This window comes from Vipera berus (genome assembly GCF_964194415.1).
Source record: "Vipera berus genome assembly, chromosome: 1".
Classification (NCBI taxonomy): domain Eukaryota; kingdom Metazoa; phylum Chordata; class Lepidosauria; order Squamata; family Viperidae; genus Vipera; species Vipera berus.
The window spans coordinates 264,447,970-264,474,017 of NC_138202.1; the positions used below are offsets into that span (position 1 = coordinate 264,447,970).

The window sequence follows — 26,048 nt, forward strand, 5'->3', positions numbered from 1 at the left end:
CAGACTCACCGAGGCTGCCCAGTGCTCCAAAAGCATATCAGGTGCCCTGGGTAGGCAACCTCAGTGAGTCAGCCAAGCTGAGTAGGGTGTGCTCCTCTTGTTTAGCATCTGTTCTTACTGCTCCTCTTTTGGAGCCCCAAGAGCAGACAAAGAAAACGTGGCAGAGAGGGTGGAGAGGAGTCAGTTTGCTTGATCATCGAAATCTTTGAAAGGTGAGTCTCCACAGGCCCAGTGCCTGTGGAGATCCAGTGAGGCAGGATGGGAGGGGGGAAGCATGAGATATCTCAGTGGGTTGGGGGAAGCCTTGGGTGATTGGAAGCACTAGAAAGAAAGAAAAACCCATGGCCTTCCCCACCCTGACACACTCATGTGCACTTAATGACCTGTGCCTTTGATTAGTGAATGCATTGGATAAAGCAGGAAGGGATCACGTTCATTTGAAGGCTACTGCTAAGCTTGTAAGCCACCCTGAGTCTTCGGAGAAGGGCGGGATATAAATGGAATTAAAATAAAAATAAATAAATAAATTTAATGTGATGAATCTTCAGGTTATGAATATAATTGGCAGGCTTTATTACATTTGTAACTCAAGGATTACCTGTATTGTAAATAACTTATAAAGAAGTCACAATTAGTTTTAGGTGTTCAATCCTCTGAATAATTGGGACCATAATTTTACATTTGCAAAATTGAAGGACAGGTTTTTTACCAATAAGACCAATGCAGAGAATCCATTTGCTTTGTCCAGCCATGAATAGTAATGTAGGTATGTTGATCAAAAGAATATTGTTGTGTGAAAACATAAAGCCCTGTTTAAATGTGTAATTATTTATTCACTGAATATAATGATTTTAAGGAATCACAAAAAATACGTTTTAATGAAGCGCTATTCTCAGTTTGGACCTGTAGCATTTTCAGCTTCAGAGACATCTAAGTTATTAGATTTTTATCACTAAAGGCCAATAAGATAAATTCCACAACAGTCTTTATAAATATTTTTTATTGATCAGTCTGTTTCATATGCCATTTTAAAACACTGACTGGAACAAGGAATTAGAAATTTCTATTTTGCCTAAACAAGAGGAAAATTTCTTAAAGATTCAATAAACTATGGTTTATCATACACATATTTAAAAAAATGAATTTGTTGGACCTTAATGTGTTTGTATATAAAATATCACTGGGTTTTTTTGAAGGGAAGTATCCTAATTACATTGCTTTCATCTGACCTCCAGACCACTTTAGTTGTCTTAGTGCCTTTGTGTCTATCTTGCCGTGTATCAGTCTACAGCACCTCAATGACAATGGAATGATAAAGAAATATGTTAGCTCTTTTGCCAGTTTAAAGCTTTGTCAGACTCCATTCCCACTCAGGTGCTGGCCCTACCTTCTGTAGCCACGTTGCCATGGACTGCAAGAGAGAGTAGACACTTGGCTTGCACAGAGGCATCTGTCCTGTCTTTGTAATGTCCTCCCAGTACTTCAGAAACTGCTGATTAAATCTTATGCAAGTTCCTCAGGTACTAGGATATAGTGGCTTTCTAGAGAACAAAGACTTGTTTCTAAACACATATACATCTGTCTTTCTCTGTACAAAACCAATCTGCAACATTGGTTGATTTAAACAGGGAAAGTTATTGACTCTTCTGATGTTCCAAATGAGTTTCTCACTGGTTCCAACAAGAATGGGTTTCATATTGCCAAATATCCTGCTTGCCTTATTTTGTATTAGGTTGGGAGAGATGCTGTAGAGTAGTGACGATCTCTGATACCATTTTGGGTACATGGACTTCCCTTGGATGTTACTAATCAATACCAGCATTGCTATTCCTTTACTCTAAGGTTCAGGGATGCAGTGGCTCAGTGGCTTAGGACGCTGAGCTTGTCGATCAGATGGTCAGCAGTTTGGCAGGTCGAATCCCGAGTGCTGCATAACAGAGTGAGCACCTGTTACTCGTCCCAGCTTCTGCCAACCTAGCAGTTCGAAAGCATGTAAAAATGCAAGTAGAAAAATAGGGATCACTACGGTGGGAAGCATTCCGTGCGACTTTGGCATCTAGTCATGCCGGCCACATGACCACAGAGACATCCTCGGACAAGCGCTGGCTCTTCAGCTTTGAAACGGAGATGAGCACCGGTCCCTAGAGTTGGAAACGACTAGCACACATGTGTGGGGGAACCTTTACCTTTACCTTTTAAGGTTCAAAATGGTCTCAGCTAAAAGGTTCGTGATAGGGTATAAGGAGAGTACAGGATCACCAGGAACTATTTTGATATACCTGCAAGCTTTCTCCCATTCCACCACATGAGAGATGAATCAGGTCTTTAAGGTCCTCAGGAATGCCAGCACCGTGGAAGTCACCTGGATCTCAGGGACAACCTCTTTCCACAGGGCAGGTGCTATGACACAGAAGGCATGTTTCTCTGTCCATGTCAATCATTTCTGTCTTAATAGCTTCTACTTCTGTTGAAAATTAGGCAGTATGGACAAATACTGGCTTTTGTTACAAATTGTAATAGAGAGTCTATGAATAAAGAATTCAGTACTTAGCTGGCATACTTTCTTTTTCCAGAAATCTGATGCTGTGAGAGTCACTACTTTCACAGGATGCATGGGAGAAACCTATTTGGACAGCAAACCAATAGGACTATGGAATTTCAGAGACATTGAAGGAGAGTGTAAAGGCTGTGCTGTAAGGTAAGGGTTTTTTCCCCATAATATTATTTACTGTAATTATTTTTTTAAAAATAAGTAGCTGAGCATCTCACAGTCTTTTTTTTCTCAATATACTAGTACTTCTTTTTATATAGCAAGGCATTTTGAAAGGCCATAATTAGGTTGAGCGCCTGTTACTCGTCCCAGCTTCTGCCAACCTAGCAGTTTGAAAGCACATAAAAATGCAAGTAGAAAAATAGGGACCAATACGGTGGGAAGGTAACAGCGTTCCATGCACCTTTGGTGTCTAGTCATGCCAGCCACATGACCACGGAGACATCCTCAGACAAGTGCTGGCTCTTCGGCTTTGAAACGGAGATGAGCACCGGCCCCTAGAGTCAGAAACGACTAGCACGCATGTGCGGGGGAACCTTTAAGGATCAGCCTTTTGAAACCCCAATCATTATAAAACACTCTGAAAAATGAAAATTGTATGGCATAGCTCACAATATTCACCATCCCTTCCCCAGTACATATACATGGTAAATGAATGACTGAAAATATACAGGAACTATACATTTACAAGAATATAAAGTTAATCTTTACATTTCTAAAAGATAGATAGATAGATAGATAGATAGATAGATAGATAGATAGATAGATAGATAGATAGATAGATAGATAGATAGATAGACATAGACATATATAGATGTAGATATAGATATATAGTTATAGATATATACAAATAGATAGTGCAGGAACAGTATCAACACATGATGATATTAGAATGGTGGTATATGCATCATGACATCATGTAAATTATGCAACTACCTAATGACAGCATGATGGATCTTGCAAATATGTGTCATTTGTGTGATGACATTATAACATAGATGTCCACATTTACCATCTTACGGATGTCAGTATATGGATGCAAATATAACTTATATAATACGTATCTCAGCAAAGTTTCGTATCATACATGAGCTGTGTGAAACTTTGATTCACAGCTTTGTGTTTCTACTTCATTTAGCTATCTGATTCCCTGAATGCAGGAAATTAAACTCTATTTCTTCAAATCAATAAATTGATAGGTTTTGGTTCAAGCACTTGATATACAGTACTACATCAAATCAAATATATTTGATTTGATATCAAATTAAATTGATGACTGAATAAAATGTACTTGCTAAAATGATTCAGTGGACCTTTGCACGTGCATACATGCACCTGCTATGAGATGGTTGTGCTACATAAAATTTGATTCAAATCATCTGTACCAATCAATTTGAATGAACGATTCAGATAGACTCATCTTTGTCTCAATCATTCTAACTGATATGATTATTTTAATCAGCTTTTAGATGATTCTGATATCTAACAGTTTTCAAGTTTGATTATTTTGTATTTCTTCACATCACAGCCCCCAGGTGGCAGATGGTGAGGGAACTGTTCAGTTTGACGGAGAAGGTTATGCTACTGTGAGCCGTCCCATAAGATGGAACCCTAATATCTCTATGGTCATGTTCAAATTCAAGACATTTTCTTCAACTGCTCTCCTGATGTATCTTGCTACTCTAGACTTGGTAAAACTATGCTTCTTAGACTTGTGCTATTCACATTATGGCATCTGCAAGTTCCTGTAAAGAGAAATTAAATATATGTCAGTTTCCCTGTGGATGAATTTTACATTGAACACTGAGTTTTAAGGCTGTTTATAGACAAAGTAGGATAATTTATGAGGATTTAATACAACAGCTCGTATAACACTAACAGTATAATATAGATCATTAATATGACTGTTCTTATTATTCCTAGTGTAAGTTGCATTGCCCAAGAACCACTTGTATTATATACAGTATTATATACAGTATCTGTCAGCACTCCCTTAGCAGTTACAGAGGAGCATTGTGTAATGTAAACATTCACTGGAATTTATCTACTTATTTTAACAATGACTTTGGTGTTGTTAGGAAACATAGGGGTTTTATTTTCTTTTGTTTACAAGTTTTATTTTTTTTTAATATTTACAGTCAAATATTTGTGAAGCAATACAGTGGTTGGGGAATCAAAAGTAAACAATATCAAATAACAAGTTATTTGTAAATAGCACAGGTTACATCAACAGGGATTCCCTCTCTGATTCCCTTAGTTAAAACATAGTCAAATTAATCAAATTAATACATTTCTAATTGTGACCTAGTCAATTAAAATAATTTTCAATATATTTTCATTAATACACATCAATATCCTGCTTTTAGGTTTTACCTAATTGAAATAAAGTAATCTAGGTTAGCCTATGTTAAATGTAAGATCGCTTACATTTTTGGTAACCCACATTTCCCTATTTCAATAGAGAGTAGTTATCCTGTTTACAAAACTTACAATGTTCATTTCAAAACATTCTTATTTTTTACCAGTAACGTTTATTTATCATCTTAACAATTCACCAATTATAGCAAAATATCTCATATTATTCCTTTCCAAATTCTATAATATATATCGATTCTAATAACCAACTTTCCTTTGAAAGATAAATACAAAATGAGTTTCTGTCTATATCATTACAACTAATATATTCTATATGTGATTTCAGATTCTATAATATAGTTCAGAGTTATATTCTAAAAGTTTAATTTTGTTTTCCCTTACAGATCTAAAAACTAAATATAAAATCAGTTTATTTTTTTTTTTAGAGATTCCCCTTAATCCATTAAAAGATATTTTCAGACTCTATCCTTAGGAATCCCAAAAAAGAGACAAATTCATTTTTTTTAATCTAACTCTCACCTTCCTTTTGTGCCAATCAGGTTTCCCTTTTGGCATCTTTAAATTCTCAAATGTTTCTTCCTACACCCTTTATTTGAATCCAGGGAGACCATCCAAATATCAGTTTTGCAAAGAAAGTGTCCCCTTTATAGCCATTAAAATTTTGTTTTAATAGCTCAGTTTTTGATGTTGGATGTAATATAGTTGTCATTAGATCAGTCTGGTCTTTTTCTTCTTCCAATTCCATCTGGGTTAGGTAGAAAGTAGTAGCTGGTGTTATGGTTGTCATTTGATTAGCTGAATCCTCAACATAGCCTTTAAAGTCCTCACTCTTAATATTGCTTTCTTCGGGTGCTGTTACTTTTTGAGTTGTAAGTTTTGTAGTTAACATTGAAATTTGGACTTTAAGGTTCTCTGTAGGTTGCATTTGTTTTTCTTTGTAGTCTCCTATTTTAGTGTTAGTGTCCACTTCTTCTGTTTGCTTTTGGATTGTCAGTTCCTCCTTTAAGGTCAGAGTTTGATTTGGTGGCTTTAAGATGTTAGATTTATCTTGCAGTTTGGCTTTAATTTGCTCTGTCATTGCCAAAATCGTGTCTAGTATTAGTTTGTAATTAAGTGGTGGGATGTATTCATCCACTTCATTGTTGTTTATAGCTAAATCTTCCATGGAGGCTATTTTAATAAGAGTCAATTATTATCCACCTCCAAAAGAGTTGTTTTCAGTGCCAGGTGCTCCCTCACTTATCTTTGAAAGTAATGTCAAGGACAGCCCTGTTATTCAGTCAGCTCTCACAATAAGAAAAGGATTTATTTGCTATACCAAGATTCACCACAAAATGTCATCAATAGCATATAAAATGTGATGTAATTTTTTTTCCAAATTAATATAAAACTTTTGTAGCATTAGTCTATTCTTTTTTTTTTCTTAATTCACAGCTTAAACAGAAAATAGGGTAGTAGATCACCACAAAAATAGAAGCTTTTTAGTAAGTACAGATAAGATTGCTTAATTTCTTTGCTGAATCACTTTTTTTTTTTTGAGGCTGTAAGGCTTTGAAATTTATTCCCCACGTATATAAACACTGTTCTTTAAAAAAAAGGGGGGGAGGAAATTTTCAGAAAAGTTCCACAGGAAGATGGTTAGGGGAATAAGAAAGGTAAAGTCTCACCCAGGTCCTCCAGATTGCTTCTTAGTGCTAGGTAGTGCTTTTGGCTTTTGGCAGGGAGCGGCTTAATGATCGGCCATCTTCATGGCCGGTCTCTTCTTCAGGCCAAAGGAGCTGCTCTGAATTCAAGCGGAGGGCTGACGCCCTTCCAAAATCACAGGGAGAGCCTCCACGCGGTGGTTGCCCCTCCAGGGTGACTTTAGACCTTTTCAGGGTCCTCCAAGGAAGAAAGATTGGACAACAGGGAGTGGACTCTTCCTGCACATCTGGAAGCGCCGCACACGCAAACCAGAAGCCAGAGTTTTATTTTCTTTTAACAGCAAATACTACATGCAAAATACTGTTTCGAGACAAATTTATAACCATAGATTTCAATATATCCCTGTACCCTTAATATTCAAACATATCTATCAGTGGAGTGATTGATACTTTTTCTTATTTTTTCACTGAGGGCTGCCTTTCCCAGGAGCAAAATGAAAACTGGGTGTGGTTGCTCATGTTTTTATTTTTTCCTGGTACTCCTTCTTTGATTTTCTGATAACCTCTTCTCCAAGTAGCAGGCTGACTGTAGTAGATTTTAGCAAGATTTACATTTGTGGCTTGAAGAAGATTAAGTTATGAGTTGTATATGATATTTATAATGTTGGTTCTCAATTTGCAAAAATGTTTAGTGTATTTGAACATTGCATAGAATAAAGTTTCTTGTAAATATTGATAACTCCAACCAATTTACTTTCTGCTGCAAAAGCTACTTGAAATCTTATATATTAAAAAAAATATTCCTACAAAAGTCCAGGTTATGAGTTGTAAACATATTTAATTGATAGATGACTAAAATAATGCTTCTTTTAACTAAGAATTGGCATTATATGCTTGTAATTATTTTTTAGATTTTGTAATATTTATTCATAAAGCTAACTTTTTCTAAATCAATATATATACAAAAGATAGCAAGCAGTTCTTATAAGACTATAAGTATGTTCCAAAGAATCACTTTTTTAAGCTAGAAAGACATGAATTCTCCTTTTTTTCCATTTTGGGGACAAGTTGCTGTTTTTTTGCTTTGTGGGACATTACCGCTGCAGTCATCCCATAATTCCTTAATGAAAAATGTCTGAATGAAAAATTCATCATCGGATTATTATCCATAAAAGTTTGTTTCTTCTAGGAATAAGACCCAGTCTCTAACTGCCTCATTAAGTTAAGGCATCCTTAGATTGATTCCGGGCATCTGTATCATTGTCTTTGCAGGGTCAAAGAAGTGGCTTGCCACTGACCTCTGATCTCTTCCAGAATCTCTAAAGCTGTGGGATTCCAAAGTTGACCCTGCTTGGCTTCTAAAATAACCAAATAATGAAAGTTATCTGGATGCTCCCACCTAACAAGGCAATGAATACTGCAATCTGATTTTGTTCATCATCATTCATTATTATATTTTCTTGAAATGAATCTCGTACCTTCATATTCAGTAATATTGGAATGTAAATATGTGATTGAAACACAATCATTCATTTTTACTGCCTTTCTTACCTGGAAATATAAAATGTGTCTTTGCATGTCTGTGTAGTGCAGACACACAGAGATTATCTTTTTCCAATAAAAATAGTAATTTGAATTCTTGTACAGAGAGGTATTTATCTTTTCAGATTGGAAGAAATTGTTCCTACTGTTTGCACAATCGGTTCCTTAAATGAATCTGAACAACAATTTCTTTTTTCAACCATATAAACTTTTTAAAAAGGGGAGATTGGGGGCAGGCAAATCTTGCGAAATGGTTGGGGACTGGAGATAATGGAAGGAACAGTCACTTCATCTATGATTGGTAGATAAAAGTACAGAGTGGGATTTACAGTATCATACAAAGGCTGAATCAACATCTGTAATTTATGTTTCTCACTAACAGAAGGATTTCATGAGCATAGAACTCAGCGATGGGCATATTAAAGTCAGCTATGATCTAGGCTCAGGAACAGCTTCAGTTGTCGGCAACCAGAGCCACAATGATGGGAAATGGAAATCATTCACCTTGTCAAGAATTCTCAAACAAGGTGAGTTCTTGCACGGATAACAGAAACATACTAATTATCTTATCCAACATGGCTAACCACCTAATTACAGAGAAGATAATGTATAAAATTGTAGATTTAAAAAGTTATAGAAGAAAATGATTTAGCAACTTCTTTTGCTTTCAATTATAGATGGCTCAGGTTAGTTGTGACTGATTGCAGTGTCAAATTGGTCCCTTATGATTTTGTTTTGAATGAGATAGCTTAATTTTCTAGGCATTATTCTACCTCACAGCTACCTAAATTACACACAGAAATGTATTCCAAGTGAAAAATGTATTTTTCATGCAGTGCCCCGATGTTTTTCCAAAGTTCATAAAACAAATCTACACTATTTCTTTTGAATGGAAGTCAGTTTTGTATTTTACAGTGTCTTTCATATTTTGCATTTCTTAAAGTGACTTTAAAAGGCAGTGAAATAAATGCTGCTGGTGTTATCTCTGTGCTCATAATACAAACTAGTTTCATTTTGCTAAGTGCCACAACCCTGGTATTTCCTAAAAAAAGGCTTCCTTTAGATAGAAAGGATATCTTAAATGTATACAGAAACTATACTTGCTATTGAATTCCACCCAATATTTTAGAGATAATGTAAGAATTCAAGCAAACTGAACATAATTTCAGTATAATGAATGAACATTTCCAGATGACTTTCACACACTGCTGAGTAACTTGAGAAAAATGTGATCCAGTGTGAACTTTTCTATCTACTAGTATGGTTTGCTAAGATCTGGAATCTGGGAATGTGTTTTTTTCCCAACAAATTAAAACTTTCCTAGATTTATCTCTAAATTGAGGCTGAACTTTCTAAGATGTTATAACAAGTCCAACTGATCACATTTATTCTGAGAAGTAAAGCCAAGTTAATTGTTTTCTGAAGTATCTCTTTATATTCCTATGTTTTCACTGTTCTGCTCTAAATTTGTATAACATATTTCTTGAGATAAATGTCACAATAGATTTATTTCATGATATTGGCCTACATGTAAGGTGATGCACTCAAATAGCAGGAATTTCCTCTCTGTTTTTCATCTAGAAGGCCTCCCTTACAACTGTGTAATTCTGTGATCTTTGCATTCCTCACAATCCCCTCCATCCTCAAATATCCAGGGACTTTCTGTATATTGAAAATACAGTTAAATGGTACAAATCATAAGTACCATTTGGATAAAGAGAGAAAAAATATTTGAAATATTTCCAGCTATATGTACCCACACACTAACGTTTTTGTATTTCCCCAGCTAATATATCAATTGTAGACATAGATTCTAACAATGAAGAAATCATACCAGCAGTTTCTCCAGGAAAGCACTTTGGTCTCAATCTGAAAGCTAATGAGCCCATTTATTTTGGTGGACTGCCATCGCTGAGAAGAAACCTAAGGTAGTGTGACTTAAAATATAGTTAATTATAAAGATTCAATAGCAAAATCTGCCTCATTCATTGAACAAGACTTTATTTCCCAGTATGTTAGAGAAATCTACAAAATGGTAAGATATAATCACCCTAGCACTAGGTCCAGTTCCTGGCAACTACATGGATCCATCTGTACAGTTTTCAGGTCAATACGGGAGAAATTTGCTGTTGCCTTCTGTACGACTTTAATTAGGGAATTATAGGTTTCTCTTGTCTATGGAGATTCTCAATCATCCAGGTATGGTTGTCCCACAGATGATTTCCCAGTTGCCTCCTGAAAAAGCACCTTTGGGATAGGCTACTTTTATTTATAAACGATCAGGCTTTTCAACAGGGAGGTTGAGAGTTTTTGAGAGACCTATAAAGACAGCCATGTAGATCCTTTGCCCCCTCCTTTTTTCCTGTTACTGCCCCCATCCTTGCTAACTTTTGCATCTTTCAAATAAAATAAACAATGGAATAATAGTCTACTTGGTCTGAAGAAGTGTGCTTTTCTGTTGATTTTTTTAACTGCCAAATAACTACATAATGGATATTCTGCTGAACATCTCCCAGTGATTAGTGAAAAATCCATTTTAAGTCTTCCATAATTCGTAATGGCTTCTGTAATAGAGAAAATAATGTCTCAAAGAAATCTTTTTGTTTATTTATACACCCAAATAGAAACATAATACACACGCATATACATGCATATACACACACCACACAAAACCCTTGTTTTTGAGGTCACTAACACGGTAGAGAATAAACTTTACCAATGTGGTCCTGATTTGACCTTCATCGCTTTAAAGACAATGAGGTTTGAAGTAAATATTTGACCTGTCTTGTACAACTGGTCTACCTTGCATAGGCTTGTAAGTTCCTCTCTGTAGTCTTCAACTGATGCATTGCATGTGTAACTTCGATTGCTCCCATATTTTATATATTGAACAAGCATGCAGGTTCCTAAACTATTGGTGGCTGCTCCAGCCTGCATGTGCACCCACACAGTGAGGATCTAAAAGGGGAAAGAGAAGGGATTTCCAGGATCGCCTTTCATTCGTGGCATTATTTTGTTTCATTTGCTAAAATATTGAGGCTGAAAATAGACTTAAGCAAATAAGAACATGACTCTAGAACCTGTGCAGACAAAAAAACAAGACATCTGTTTCTATAAAGAAACTGTCATATTCCTTTTCTTCTCAACCTAACACATTTTGAACCTTAGTTTTTCGTGGGAATCATGCATCAAGACGTTGAGAAAGAACATACAATATAACTTGACCCTATTTTGGTGATTCCTGCAATGGATTTTTTATTATTATTATTATTAATTTACATCACAGTTCAATACCTGAAATTCCTGCTTCGTTGTCAAATTATTTGTATAAAATACATTTTGTAAAGCTTTCAGTTCTGGTTCTGTAGGAAGATGCATAGGTATTGGAATTTGTTAGATATTTAAACTGTTAATAAATAAACTATGGAACCTTTCTGGTGCTTTACAGAAACATAAATGAAATATAGTTGCAAATACTGTACAATCCAGATACTGTATTTTAGTTATAGCAACTAAAGTTATGGCAACTTCACCTTTAAAAATTAATCACAATAGACGTGCAATCTCCTTATTTCTGTACCCAGAGATCTGGAAAGGAGAAGCAAGTCCAAATAACCTTCTGTTGGTTGATGGAACTGCTGATGCAGTTATTTGTTTATTATTGTTTCCGTTTGCTTCTGTTTGGCCATATGTTTAAGTTCTTGTGAGTTCCACAGAGAATCTGTTGAAAAATGATTTCCTGCCCATTTTCAACAGGAAATTAAGCAGAATAAGTGTTAGCAGGCTTAACACACCTTTATGAAACCGAAAGAGAAAGTCTCTGAAAAGGAAGACAATGTACTGAAAATCCTAGCTCTTCCCGCTTGCTTGGTTCTGCAGATCTTGGAATGAAGTGTCTCCATGGCTTTCCAAGATGCCAGATAATAGAATAACCCATTAGGAGAATCTAACTGTAAAAGATGTCTAAAGGACTTTCATTTGGCTTTCTGTTGTCTTCTCAGCCACATAATTGACTGCCTTCCCCCCCACCACCACCACCTACACACACACATTCAGTAAAGATGGCATTGGAATGAAAGGGATGTGTTAGGGGAAGGGCAGCACAGCTTTTCACTTTCTTCTCCAGCCTCACACACCAATCACATACTCCAGTGGTTCTCAACCTTTGGTCTGCAGACCTCTGGGGGGCCATGATGTCATCACACGGGGTCCACAAAGGCTTGAAGTAATGTTACGATTTAAATCTTTTGTTAAGTCTTGAGGGTCCATGGCCCGTGGCCCCAAAAGGTATTTAAAGGGGGTCTGTGGTGAAGAAAAGGTTGAGAACCACTGACTTACTCAATAGCCTAACTCTGCCTTAATCTTAGCTGTAAAGTGGTACCAGTATTTTGGCCCAGAAAACTCTCTCTCTCCCTCCCTCTCTCTCCCTCCCTCCCTCCCTCCCTCCCTGCCTCCATCCATCCATCCATCCATCCATCCATCCCACAACTAAACTATTCATGATGGTTAAAACAGTATAAAGAAAAACAACAGTACAAATATAAAAGCTAAATAACAATAAAATAACACAAAATATAAAAGCAAACATGATTACAATGCTCTCCAGAATATATTTTGCTGAATGAAACTGGGGGAGGGGGGAGATGGCCAGACTGAACTCCACTGGAAGACTATTCTAGAGATTGGTGCTACCTCTAGGAAGCAGCTGTTTCTGGCCTCAGCTGCCATTAGTTCTCCAAAATGAAATACTACCTGGAAGCAATCTTTCCCTCAGCCAATTTTGGTTGAAGCAAGGGGTCTGTATGTACCCTGACGCCAAGCAATAATGGTCAAATATGTCAAAAATGGCACCTGCAAACTAATTGATAGCCAGGGCAGGATTCTTATCACAGGTGCTCTCAAAGACAAGTGCCTGTTAACACAGGGTCTACTGCATTCTGAAGTAAGGTAGCGTCAAAGGGCTCTTTAAAGACAATTTCAGGTAAAACACATTGCATCCAACCTGGATGATAATATGGGCATGAATCATTGTAACGAGATCCTCAAAAGCTGGTATTCCAGCTGAAGCTGGGCAAAAACACTATCAGGTGCTACAACTCTAGAAAAAGCCCCAATATTTACCGTGCTTATATCAAGTTGAGAAAACCAGTTTAGCTAAGTCCTGCCTGAACTTTTGCTTTTCCTGGGCATGTCGTTCCCTACTGGCAAAACTATGATACAGGGAAAATTATTTAAAAGAAATATGTCCATTCCCTATATTTGAACCTATCTAAAAAGCTGTATCATTACAAAACTGTCAAAAATAACAAAACTGTTTTTTTTCTTCTCCCTTTTTTATTTTTATTCTGTTTTTTTATCTAGTATGAAATCAAGGTAAAAGACATAACATTTAAGTCAATGCTTGCATGCTGTAAGCTTTGCATGGGTTAAGTGCCGCTTGCAGCCAGTGGCAAAGCAAAAGCAATTTGTGTATGTCTTTATTCCAGCTGTTGCTCTGGGGCTTGCTCAGTTGGCAACCGATCCTGCTGCAGCACATCAAGCTACCCCCAAGTGCTTAACAGAGACCTGCCTCATGCTGGGTACAATCGCAGCAACAGACACTTAGCGAGCATCTTCACACAGCGGTTTACATCTTGCTGTGCTGGGTTTCGCTTTTTGGTTTTGTTTTCATTCATTCCCCCCCCCCTATTTCTTTTAAATTAATTAGATCAGGATCCTAAGGAAAGAAAAAGACTAGATATGAATTATAATAATACTGGCTTGAAAAAGCAGTCTATGTTTCAACTCAGTGTGGGTCAGATTAATGATCCAACTTAGCTAAAACTGTTGGAGGAGTGAGAATTTGAAAACATGGATAGATTTTTAAAAAAAAAAAAACACTATCTAACCTGGACTTTTCAAGCTGATGTATTTGAGAAGGCTGAGACAGCAATTCCCTGGATGTCAGCCGCAATCCAGTGCTTCTGGCAATCACCAGTCTAGAAGAACTAAAGTCTCATATTTCCATAAAGGCTAGAGGAATATCTCTTTCAAGGACATAACTGTTTCTGTGCATGTTAAGGAAGTGTCCTTTGGGGTTGAACTGAATAAAAATCCAAATAGTCCAGCAATTTGTTTTGAACGGAAGACAACAAGAAGACTTTGTATGATTGTAAGGCAGATATAAAGCTGATTATTCTCATTCCCCTGTTGCTTTCATCTTTGCCTCACGGGTTACAGAAGACTACTATAGTAGCTAAAGGTTCTCGATAGCAGTCCTGGTAATAAGATTCAGATTTGTTTCCATTGACACTAGAAGCCAAAGCCTTGTCTGTCATGTATGGCATTTTTAATTAGCTTCATTTTTTTCATTGCTTCAAACAAAACTTCAAAATTGTTTCCAAGACTTCCTTTATTCAGATGGGTCCTACACATGTGTATGCTAAAATTAGAATTTAAGTTCATGTGATGAGGCTGAGGACAGAGATTTTCTTCCCGATCTTTGTAAACTGTGCTGTGTTCCTTTAAATAAGTAATTAAGGAATATCATGGTTCCTACTTGAAAATGAACCGTAAAATCAATTTTGGACATGTTTCAACATTTTAAATTGGTTCAAGTAGATTTTCTAGATCAATGTGATTTTTGTGAGTTGATTTGCGGTTCCCAATTGGATTTGACAACTTCATTCAGAACAATGATTCATTCAGAGATTTGATCAAATCACTTCAAATCAAATTTCTAAATCTGAGCATCATATAGCCCAAGAAATACTAGAGGGAAGTAAAATTGTTATAAAAATGCAATAGACTTTTAAGAAACAGGGAAAAATTCACATGGGAGAATAATGCTTGACATTAAGTTAAAACTAAATTGTATTTATTATTACCAGATCTACTTCTCTAGCTCTGTTGGTGTCCACAGGGAAATGAGAATAAACAGCATGCAAATTACCCCATCCTTACATTAACTTCAGTTGGCAAAATAGAATAGAATGGAGATAGTTCCTTATTTTTTAATCTAAACTTCTGAGTACTGCCAGTTTTTGAAAGCGGGATGCTACGCTTTGCTGAGATGGCTGCAGCGCAATTGAGAAAAAAAAGAAAGCCTACCAACAACAATGAAGCAAAATTTTAAAAGTGCTGTTTATGAACATTTAAGCTGTTAAATTAGAATATATTACAATTCTGTACATATATGAATTGTGGAAGATTGTGTTTCATATCTAATGCCAGATAAATTCTTATTTTCACAAGCATCTTTCACTTGGATGGTAAGTTGGTGAATATATAAGTTAGCCAGGTATCTCAGAATAGCTCCGTTTTCTTTAGCGTAGCTTCTGTGCAAAATTCAGGGTCAATCTATTTATGAAATAGTTTTTCCTGACTAGTGGAGTGGTAACATGAATATGGTAAAAATTGATTTAAAAAATCAGAATTATTGGGTCCTGGGGGGGGGATCATTGGATTATTGTAATGTGTTGCTGGGGAGGTTTTTTGCAAGTTTGTGAAGTTAGAGTCTTTTATTCAAGACTTCAAGATACATAGTACAGTGTATTTTAAATTACATTTTCCCTTGTGAGCAAGTATAGTACAAATCAAATTTAAACAACAAAAGTGCCAGTGTACCTTCTGAATTGCACAACAATGGTGATCCTTTTGAGTAGATCTCATGTCAGACTAGTAAATTGCTAGAATATCTTTAACTGGAAATTCTAGTATTAGAAAAATAAACATGGACATTTGGATGAGAAGTGAAACGTCTTCAAAGAGAAAAAAGAAAGTCCAGTTGCCTCGTGAAAAAGCACCTTTGGGATTAAATGCCTACAGAGCATAAGACATTGTACAAGAATTAATTTAATCCTGTAGCCATTATATTCTAGAAGAGCAGCAATTCTTTGCAGAAAGAATTTTGTCTGTTCTGTATTATGGTAGGAATTCATGAGTTCAGTGGTTCTTAAGTCCATGAAATTTTATTTATCGTGAATGTATTGTTCTTTAACTAGAAAATAAATCTATTTCTACTTTATATTGACAGACCAGAAGTAAACACAAAGAAATATGCAGGCTGTCTCAAGGATATTGAAATTTCACGGACACCATATAATCTTTTAAGTAGTCCTAACTATCTTGGCATTACCAGAGGGTGCTCATTGCAGGTTAGTTTCTGAACTCTCTATGTTCTCCTTGAACAAGTTAAAACTACTGGTTTACATTAGCGAACAGTTAATTTATAACTTGCACTGAACTAATTAAGAAAGGAGAAACTTGCCCTTTGGTAATTTTTTGTATAAACTTCTCCATCTTCTTCCATTTGAGCATAGATTTCCATTGCATCCAATCCATCAAACCAAAGTTTCATTACAGATAGTCTTCAGTTTTCAACTGTATTTAATGATGGTTCAAAATTAAATGGTTGCAAAAAAAAGTGACTTACCATTCTTTCTCAAAGTTACAACCATTCCATCATCCCCATAGTCATCTGATTGCAATTTGGGCACTTAGTAACCATCTCTCTTTTTATGATGGTTGCAGCATTTTATGCTCATTTGATTGCAATCTGTGATCTTCCCAGCCAGCTTTGAATAAGCAAAGTCAATTGAGGAAGCCGAATTACCTTAAAGACCACGTGAATCGCTTAACAACCACATGATTCACTTAACAACCATGGTAAAATGGTCTTAATATCAGGTCCAGACATGTGATGATTCACTTAATGATTGCCTCACTTAGTGACCAAAATTATGGCCCCAATTTTGGTCCAGACTACCTAGATGTGGCAGCTATTTCAAGCATGGTCATTTTTCATACTCACCAGCATGTAAGACCAACGTCAGATGCCTCTGTGTTGTTCTGCCATCTAAGGGTTCCTCCACCATCATCTGATCTCTGTTGGGTTCTTCCACCATCACCATATGGCAGTCCATATACATTTTTTAATTTTAGCATCCCAAGTTTGGAATTAACTTACTAGAAGTTTTTAAGGGAACCACCTGATATCATACCATCCTTGAATCCTCTTCGGTGAGGTAGTTTATAGGACAACTTTAATCATACTGGTTATCAAGGTTGCCACCTAGTAGGCTCCATCTGTGCCTTGAAATTCCTTACTGAAGCTTTCCCCTGCCACTTCTTTCACTAGTTCTGCATCTACTTTCCTTCTGAACTCCTGTGGCATACCTGATTCTTGTTCCTAGCAAAGAGGGGGAGGGGGAGGAGGATAATTGACAAGCTAAGAAGAGGAACATCAAGGGAATGCCCAACTACTAAATAGATCTCTGCACTGAAGACTTCAAAGGTATAGCACATTTTTGGCAGCCATCTGCCAATCCTAGATATCCACGAGCAAAACTAATAGGATCCTGGAAGAAGCTTCAGATAAAAAAAATTATTTCAGGCTGAATCTAAGCTTAACAAATGTTTTCAAATGCTGAATAATTTAACAGATGGAGAAGTGCTTGTATAGCACTTTGAAATGTAAACTGTTGCACTATTTATTATGATCTGCTGTTACAAGCATTTTTTTTATTCAGTTCCTTCTTTCTTATAGAAAATTTACACAGTCAGCTTCCCCAAACCTGGCTTTGTGGAGATGTCACCAGTCTCTCTTGAAGTGGGAACAGAAATTCACCTGTCCTTCAGTACTAAAAATGAATCTGGTATTATACTCTTTGGTACTAATGAAATATCAGTGCCTCCAAGAAGGAAACGCAGGCAAACAGGGCAGGTATGGAATGATAAAAAGGATTGTTTGGTTGCCTCTTACTAGCAAATCATTGACACTTATACGCTCAGATTTTTTAACTGAATTAATTCCAGGTTTCCCTAACAATGATCCTAAAATGGAATGCAGTCTCAGGAAAATTCATTCAGAAGTTCTTCTTTTGAAAGCTTTAAAACAAGTACATTTTTAATCAGTATTGTATTATTCTAAAACTATTTTAATTGACAGGATAGAAAGACAGGGTATAAATTAAATCACATTTAAGCAGCTTAATTTTTCACAGAACAGAATAGAATAAAATTGAATCACGAAGTTCATAAAAATCATGAAGTTAGAAACCAAAAAAACTGTGACTTCTATTCCTGCCAATGAAAGGATGAAGCCAATTGAGTGCCTTTGACCAATCACTTTCTCTGAGCTGTAGAAAGGTTCCTTTCTACATCTTCTACACTTAGGCAAGAAAAGCCAAATGTACAGGTACAGACTCGGTGAAACGTGGCTCAATAGCAGTAACTGTGACAGGGATCTTGGAGTCCTAGTGGACCCTCACTTAAATATGAGTCTGCAGTGTGCTGCATCTGCCAAAAAAGCCAACCTAGTCCTAGGCTGCATTAACAAAACGATGGAATCAAGATCACATGAAGTGTTAATACTATGTTATAATGCTATGGTAAGGCCACGTTTGGACTATTGCATCCAGTTTTGGTCACCACGATATAAAAAAGATGTGGAGATTCTGGAAAGAGTGCAGACACCCACAAAGATGACTGGAGGGCCTGGAGGTAAAACATGTGAGGAACAGTTGCAGGAATTGGTATGCCTAGTCTAGTGGAATGAAGGACTAGGGGTGACAGCGTTCCAATATCTGAGGGACTGCCATAAAGAAGAGGAGGCTAAGCTATTTTCCAAAGCACCTGAAGACAAGACAGGAAACAATGGATGGAAAATAAACAAGGAGAGAACCAACCTAGAACTAAGGAGAAATTTCTTAACAGTAAGAACAATTAACCATTGGAATGGCTCTCCTTCAGAAATTGTGGGTGCTCCATCACTGGAGGCTTTTAAGAAGAGACTGGACAGCCATTTCTTTGGAATGGGATAGGGTCTGCTTGCGCAGTGGGTTGTTCTGGAAGACCTCCAAGGTCCCTTCCAACTCTGTTATTCTGTTCTGTTCTGTACTTCCAAAAATCTTGCCATATGCTAATTGACTAGTCTGTTGTACCGAAAAAATAAATAAATAAAACAAACTCCACCATATATATTAGTAGATTTTAGTCTAAGAGGAAGAACCAGTGGGGGTAGGGGGGAACCTAAAGAGCACAAGAAAAACAAGCCCTCCAAAATATTGTATGAGATGTTTGCATCTATCCTGTTGTGCATTTCAAATGATTCCTTTATTACAGTTAACTATGTTATGTAAGGGACGTGGTGGCTCAGTGGGTTAAGACGCTGAGCTTGTCGATCAGATGGTCAGCAGTTTGGCGGGTCGAATCCCGAGTGCCGTGTAACAGAGTGAGTGCCTGTTACTTGTCCCAGCTTCTGCCAACCTAGCAGTTCAAAAGCACGTAAAAATGCAAGTAGGAAAATAGGGACCACTACGGTGGGAAGGTAACAGCGTTCCGTGCGCCTCTGGCGTCTAGTCATGCCGGCCACATGACCACGGAGACGTCCTCAGACAAGCGCTGGCTCTTCGGCTTTGAAACAGAGATGAGCACCGGCCCCTAGAGTTGGAAACGACTAGCACACATGTGCGGGGGAACCTTTACCTTTACCTTACCTATGTTATGTAGCTATCCAAATTTATAAATGTTCTTGGGGGTTTTTTGCACTGAAAGTAATGGGGAAATAAAAGAATGAGACAACAAGCTTAAAGTAGGACACTTGAAAAACTAATTCCATTTTCATCTCAAACAACCAAGTTTGTCTATGCTTCTTGAATGAAATTGAATTACCCCTTTGTTTTTGCACTTCCCTGAATTTCAGAATGCAATTTTGGTTTTAAAAATAATCATATTAGAATAAAATGCATGGAAGACCCATTATTTTAGGATAAAGTAACTATAACAATATATTTTGTGGGGGAAAAATTCATATACATTTTAAACTGAAAATTGACACAACAAAAGAAAAAAACAGTAAACAGATGATGCTGGCATTCTTATCTCAACAGTATCCATCTCTTATCAAAGCTAATCCTTAATTCAGTATGTGATTACCGTATGTAGGTAGGCAGGCAGGTAGATAGGTAGATGTTTCTGTGCATGTATACATGCACACATATATACAAATACATTCATGCGCACACGCACACACACACACACATAATTATTATATTATGGAATACTGCAGAGTTCAGCCATTTCCCACTTACTATTTAATATTTACGCTAAGCCACTGACCAAAGCCATTCTTCATCATAGGTGAGATATAAATAATATGCCGAGATTACCTAGAATTGCCTCTCCGCCACTAGCTGGCTTGAGATATGGTAGAGGTCCTTACTGGATGTTGGGAGACTATTGGGGACTTTCTCCTGGACTTTAGGCTTCTGCTTAAGCAGCAGGTAGAGACCATAGCCAGGAGACCTTTTGCACAATCACATCCTTTACACCTTTCTTGTGAGGTGGAGCATTGCAGGGGGATGCTAAGCTTTTTTTCTGTCTTCCTGGATTGTGCCATTATGTGTATTGTTTTTTGTTGTTCTGTCAGTGATTTATGCAGATGATTCACATATATTCCCTTCCCATTTTGATAATATCAATACAATAATACAGATTAGAAGTCCAATCATACCTTCAAATCATTGCTAGTGGCTAAAATTAATCAGGTTCTCCAGATTTAATAACAATAATTTATTAAACTTGCATTTCATATGATTAATACAGTAATGGGATTTTTTTTTCTGTGTGTCCTTTTCTGAATTACCAGAGAAGGAGACTATGTTGTCTTGGAGAAAATGGTTAGAAAAACATAAAATTAGGAATAAAGGCTTTCTGCTGAAATGCTTGTGTTTCCTTTCAGGTATATTATGCTGCATTCCTGAATGGAGGTCGAATTGAAGTACATATTTCTACTGGAGTAAGAGATCCACGCAGGATCATTGTCAAACCTGAGTCTGGCGAGTTCCATGATGGCAAGGAACATTCTCTTTCATTGGAGAGACTTGGAGGGTAATAAATCAGAAATTATTTTTCTGCCACATGCCTGAAAGTGTAAGAGAGAAGAATGGAATTGCTGTGTAGTTTTCATTTAAAAATCATCTTCATACTTCATCAATGGTCAATTCATTACTAAACAGGTTGTGCTTTAGTGTAGGCATTACGGATTCTAGTTTTCATTAATATAAATTGCTATGTTTAAACTTAGGCACCTTTTGCAAATGCACTTTATTAATCTAACTGTTGTAGGGTATTTATCAAACATTATTGAAGTAAAGAGTAAGAGAATTAGGATTTCCAAGCCAAAACAAAAAACAAAAACCCCAGTCTCATGGTTTTCTGAGTCAGGTACCAAGCCATGACTTATATGCCCTCAAACTCAAGGGAAGAAAGTGACTCATGAAAAACAAGTACCACGTGACAATTTGTTTAAGCCAGAAAAACTAGAAACTATGACAGGATACAAATGCAGTACTGAATTTATGGCAACTACTTTGCCCTTCATTTCTCGTGTTTTCCCTTCAATTGTTGTTCCACAGAGAAGCAAGAAGCTAGGGCCACTACATCTGGGCTTCAAAAATCCAAATTGCTACTAAAAGTCAGCAAAGAAATAACAGACAGCAGTCTTTGCTATCATTGTCTGTTTTCTTTTTCCAGTCTAAATCAGATAGCCTCACAAAAGCATTATATGCAACCATTTCCAAATTAGGTTTATAGAGCAATGAGACTCTTTATCGTGGAAGGTAATGCTGGTTGCAATGAAAATAAGTGATGGTGGCTTAAGGAAAGAAGATGAATACATATTCTTATCCAGATTTTAAAACTTTCTTTGATCACAACAGGATATATGTTATGATATTTGTTATGTATTAACTGTTACAAGAACGTTAACTGGTTTCTTCTTCTCCTCACACGTTCGTAAGGAGAAACGCGGCAGCCCGCTGACAGCTGTCAAACGGGCTGCCGCCTCCCTTCCACGCAGGCACGGCGAACGGCTGACTTTGACAGCTGTCAAGCTGCCACGCAGGCGCAGCTCACTGACAGCTGTCAAAGTTGCCTGGGCCGCGCATGCGCAGTAGCAACTGAACTGTCAGCAGTTGCCAGCTGGACGGAGGAGCAGTCGGTTGACAACTCGCGGCTGTCAACAGCTAGCCGCGCCTGATTGGCTGCCACCACGCGGCGGAAGAATGCCGCTTGGTGATTGGTTGTTGTACGCATAACTTCTTGTATAAATAACAGGGAATCCCGGCGGTGCCTTCGCCCAGGACGCCATCCCTAATAAATCGTTGAAACCGTGCCTGCTGTCTCCTGGTCTTCCCTCACGCCAAACCAATATTTTGCTCTGAGAAAGTTTTTTAGACTGGTTTCTCACTGCATATATAGTATATAGCTGAATTCTTCTGTCTCAGAGTAATCTTAAAAAATCTGTCGGCAATTACTCTCTAAGCTTGGGAGGGAGACAAATAACCTTGCCACTGTTTTTTCCAAGCAGAGTGTTATTTTAATACGTTGCACCTCGGCAGTTTCAGTAATGCACCATATGTTAAAGTAACATACTCTGGTCACCTGTCAACAAGTCTATTCCTTTTTGTACCCACCATTAGTGAAAAGAATACAGTATAATGAACACAGGAAATACCCAGCTGAAGAAGAAGCAAAAAGACAAAATTGATTGCCAGACCACTAACTTCCCATAAAATTGTGGCTAAAGTCAGCAATAGATTTGGAAAGCTTTTCACTGCTTGGCTTCCTCCTTCTTAGACCCAGTGTTAAGCTAAGCCCAAAAAGGACATTGAACAGTTCAGCCAGAGTTCAGTTCAGCGCTCTCTCTCTCTCTCTCTCTCTCTCTCTCTCTCTCTCTCTGTGTGTGTGTGTGTGTGTGTGTATTTGTGTGTATATCTATCTATCTATCTATCTATATCTATCTATCTATCTATCTATCTATCTATCTATCTATCTATCTATCTATCTATCTATCTATCTATCTATCTATATATACTGCTAAGCTTGTAAGCCGCCCTGAGTCTTCGGAGAAGGGCGGGATATAAATGGAATTAAAATAAATAAATAAATAAATAAATAAATAAATAAATAAATAAATAAATAAATAAATAAATAAATATATCTGTCTGTCTATCTATCTATCTATCTATCTATCTATCTATCTATCTATCTATCTATCTATCTATCTATCTATCTATATCTTCCATGAAAATGTTACCATCTGTACTGGCACTTAGCAATCATTACTTTTATTAAATTTCCAATTGCTAAAAATGTTCCCACTATTTCACTGATAATATGGAAATTGATAGTATTACAAAAACACTAATTAAAAATCCCAAACAATACACCATTTATTTTAGCAGTGTAAATTGAAACAAGACTATGTTGATATGTTTGCTTACAAGGACAGTTTGTAGTTATTACTGTTTCATACTTTTTTCTAGCGGACAGAAATACATCCTAACCTCATTCTTTAAAGGAGCCTTTATCCAAACCACGTGTACAGCAAACATCAGATTTTTACAAACTGGATTATTGTAAAAATGGAAAGAGATAATTTATCACACTAATCACTCGGTCTGCTAATTATCACGAAGGCGTTATTTTATTAAAAGTACAGTGCATTTTTGAAAACTCTTTGGAAAGCTAATTGCCCATATAATTATGAACTAATTGCTGTCCATTCCAGGGTAATTATGTGATAGCATTGACAAGTGAGGTTCTTTCTTTGTGTGATGGTCTTCTCTACCCGTGGATAAGCATTTTCTTGGACAAATTCAACAATAGTAAAGTGCTACTGTATGTAAATTATCAGAGATTTAGCTAGCAACCATGTTAATAAGTCATTATACATATAGCTTTCCTATAAAGATTGTCTTTTAGTGCCTGTTAATAATATCTAACAAGAACAATAGGCTTTTATTATTCTATTATCTAGTATTTCTCCATTTGGAAGGGAGAAAAAAAGTGAATGCTTTATCCCAATCCTATTCTGAAAACTAGTGTGGCTTAGTATACATAATTATAGTGTAAAAAATGAATGTGTTCTCTTTGTTGTGTCCAGCTCTTTTATGTTCATTATTAATGAGCAACCTTGTTGAATTTTAAAATTAGGAATTGGTAAGGTCTTATAGCACATGTAAATGGACCAAACTACTTTCATGCTTATTATTTACTATTAATATATTTATTTACATATCTGGAAATTGAATTCCATTGCTCTCTTTCCATTGCTCGCCATGCATGATTTTGGGAATGTTACATTTATAAGTTTTCTAGAAATGTTTTTAACAATGTCAACAGGTAATAACAAGATGTTAAAGGTTATTTCATTTAAGTTATTGTTGAAGAAACCATACATCTAAACAAATAAAGAATATGGAGGAGGAGGAGGAAGAAGAAGAAGAAGAGGAGGAGCAGGAGAATTTAACAGTGATTGTCATCCTTGTTAGGCTAGAGATGAAATAAATCTAAGGATCTAAGTATTCTGGATATGTTTTGGATATGTCCATTAGTGACTTGTTACTGGTTAAATATTATTCCTATGGTAAACCAGGATAGGAAGAAAATTTGCAATACTGCAGGGAAATTACAGTTTAAAGATGCTATCATACTGTTACATTATTCTAGTATTTTGTGTATAAAGAGCTTGGCTCAATTAAATTTGTCAGCTCTCAGATTCAAGGTCTCTCTATAAATTAACAGGAAGACATGATCAAACAGCACAATTCCATACAGTCAGGTTTTGGTGGTCAAAGGGGAAAAACTGAATTCATATCCTTCTTTCTCACTGTACCAAAGCTTCCAACTTTTTTAAGGCCATCACTGCAGTGCTGTATCTTAATCAATGTGATTTGCTGATGGTGGACTTTTCATAACTCTGCAGGCTGTTTGCCATTCAAGTAGATGAGGACAGAAGACAATCCCAGCGACTCCCAACGGATCACCCTATCTCCATTAAAAGACTTTTTGTAGGAGGAACACCACCTGAATTTCACACACCCCCAATTAAAAACATACCTGCCTTTGATGGCTGTATATGGAATCTGGTTGTCAATGCTGTGTAAGTATATGCCGCTCCGGAAACATATCACTCTTAAATATTTGTGGCTTCCCATATTTTACATGGAGGGAAGATTTAAAAGAACTGCTCCCAAATTCTAGAAAAATAAAAATCCTGGTCCCTGTCTATTTTCATCATCCCTTTGTCCATAGTAGCCTTGGCTGACCACAAAGAAATGTAGCTGTCAGTCATCAAAAGGATGCCCATTCCTGTCCTAGAGAAGACTTGGCTGTCTTTTGCACCTCGGGGAAGGGTTGGAGAAGATACATCAAAACATTTCTGACTTTCCTTGTTTCCCCCACCCCCACCCCCACCCCGTGATCAGTCTGGAGGGGAAATGAAAGGGTCAGCTTCTTTTTCCTGTAGAGATTTTCATGGGATTTGAGCTTGAATACAGCCTGCTCAATCATTCTGAAAAATTCTGTAAATTCTCCCTGAGGGCTTGTATCCATAGTCAAGACTAACACTTTGGCCTCTTCTCCTAAGGATAGTTACTATAATTCAGAGTCTACCTTCTATTTAGCATCTCTGCCTTCTTTTAATTGTTTTTTAGTTTCTTAATGTAAACTATTCATAAGTCATCTGGAATGAAGCAGCCTTTAAAAATAACAACCACAACAATAGTATCTTAATTACCTGTATTAGTGATCTTGGATATCATTGATCCTTGGTACGAAGAGATGATTTACTATATTTTTATCTTGCCATTTGTCTAAGCACCTCAGAATAGTATTCATGTCTCTGTGTCACCTATTTTAGTATAGGAAGTTGATTAAGGTTGAGAAATAAGTCTTAGTCACCTGGGTTCTACATAAATTAGTTTATAATCTACACCAGTGGGCTGGCCCTCAACCTTTTGGGCACCAGGGACCAGTTCTATGGAGAGAGGTTTTTCCGTGGACCAGAGGGGGCAGATGAGGCTTCGTTTGTTTGCGTGGACCGGTTTCTGACATGCCACGGCCTGGTGCCGGTCCATGGACTGGGAGTTGGGAACCCCTGATCTACACTG

The 26,048-nt window shown here is 36.9% G+C and overlaps 1 protein-coding gene across 1 annotated transcript in view; it reads left to right on the forward strand.

Moving 5' to 3' along the window:
• Positions 1–26,048, forward strand: part of LAMA2 (laminin subunit alpha 2) — a 455,074-nt gene that overhangs the window by 405,912 nt on the left and 23,114 nt on the right. The window contains exons 48-55 of the mRNA XM_081312969.1: positions 2,574–2,698; positions 4,080–4,242; positions 8,495–8,639; positions 9,899–10,040; positions 16,127–16,247; positions 17,639–17,815; positions 20,834–20,982; positions 24,863–25,039. Of these exons, the coding sequence (XP_081169095.1) occupies positions 2,574–2,698; positions 4,080–4,242; positions 8,495–8,639; positions 9,899–10,040; positions 16,127–16,247; positions 17,639–17,815; positions 20,834–20,982; positions 24,863–25,039 (1,199 nt within the window). The remainder of the gene's footprint in view (positions 1–2,573; positions 2,699–4,079; positions 4,243–8,494; positions 8,640–9,898; positions 10,041–16,126; positions 16,248–17,638; positions 17,816–20,833; positions 20,983–24,862; positions 25,040–26,048) is intronic.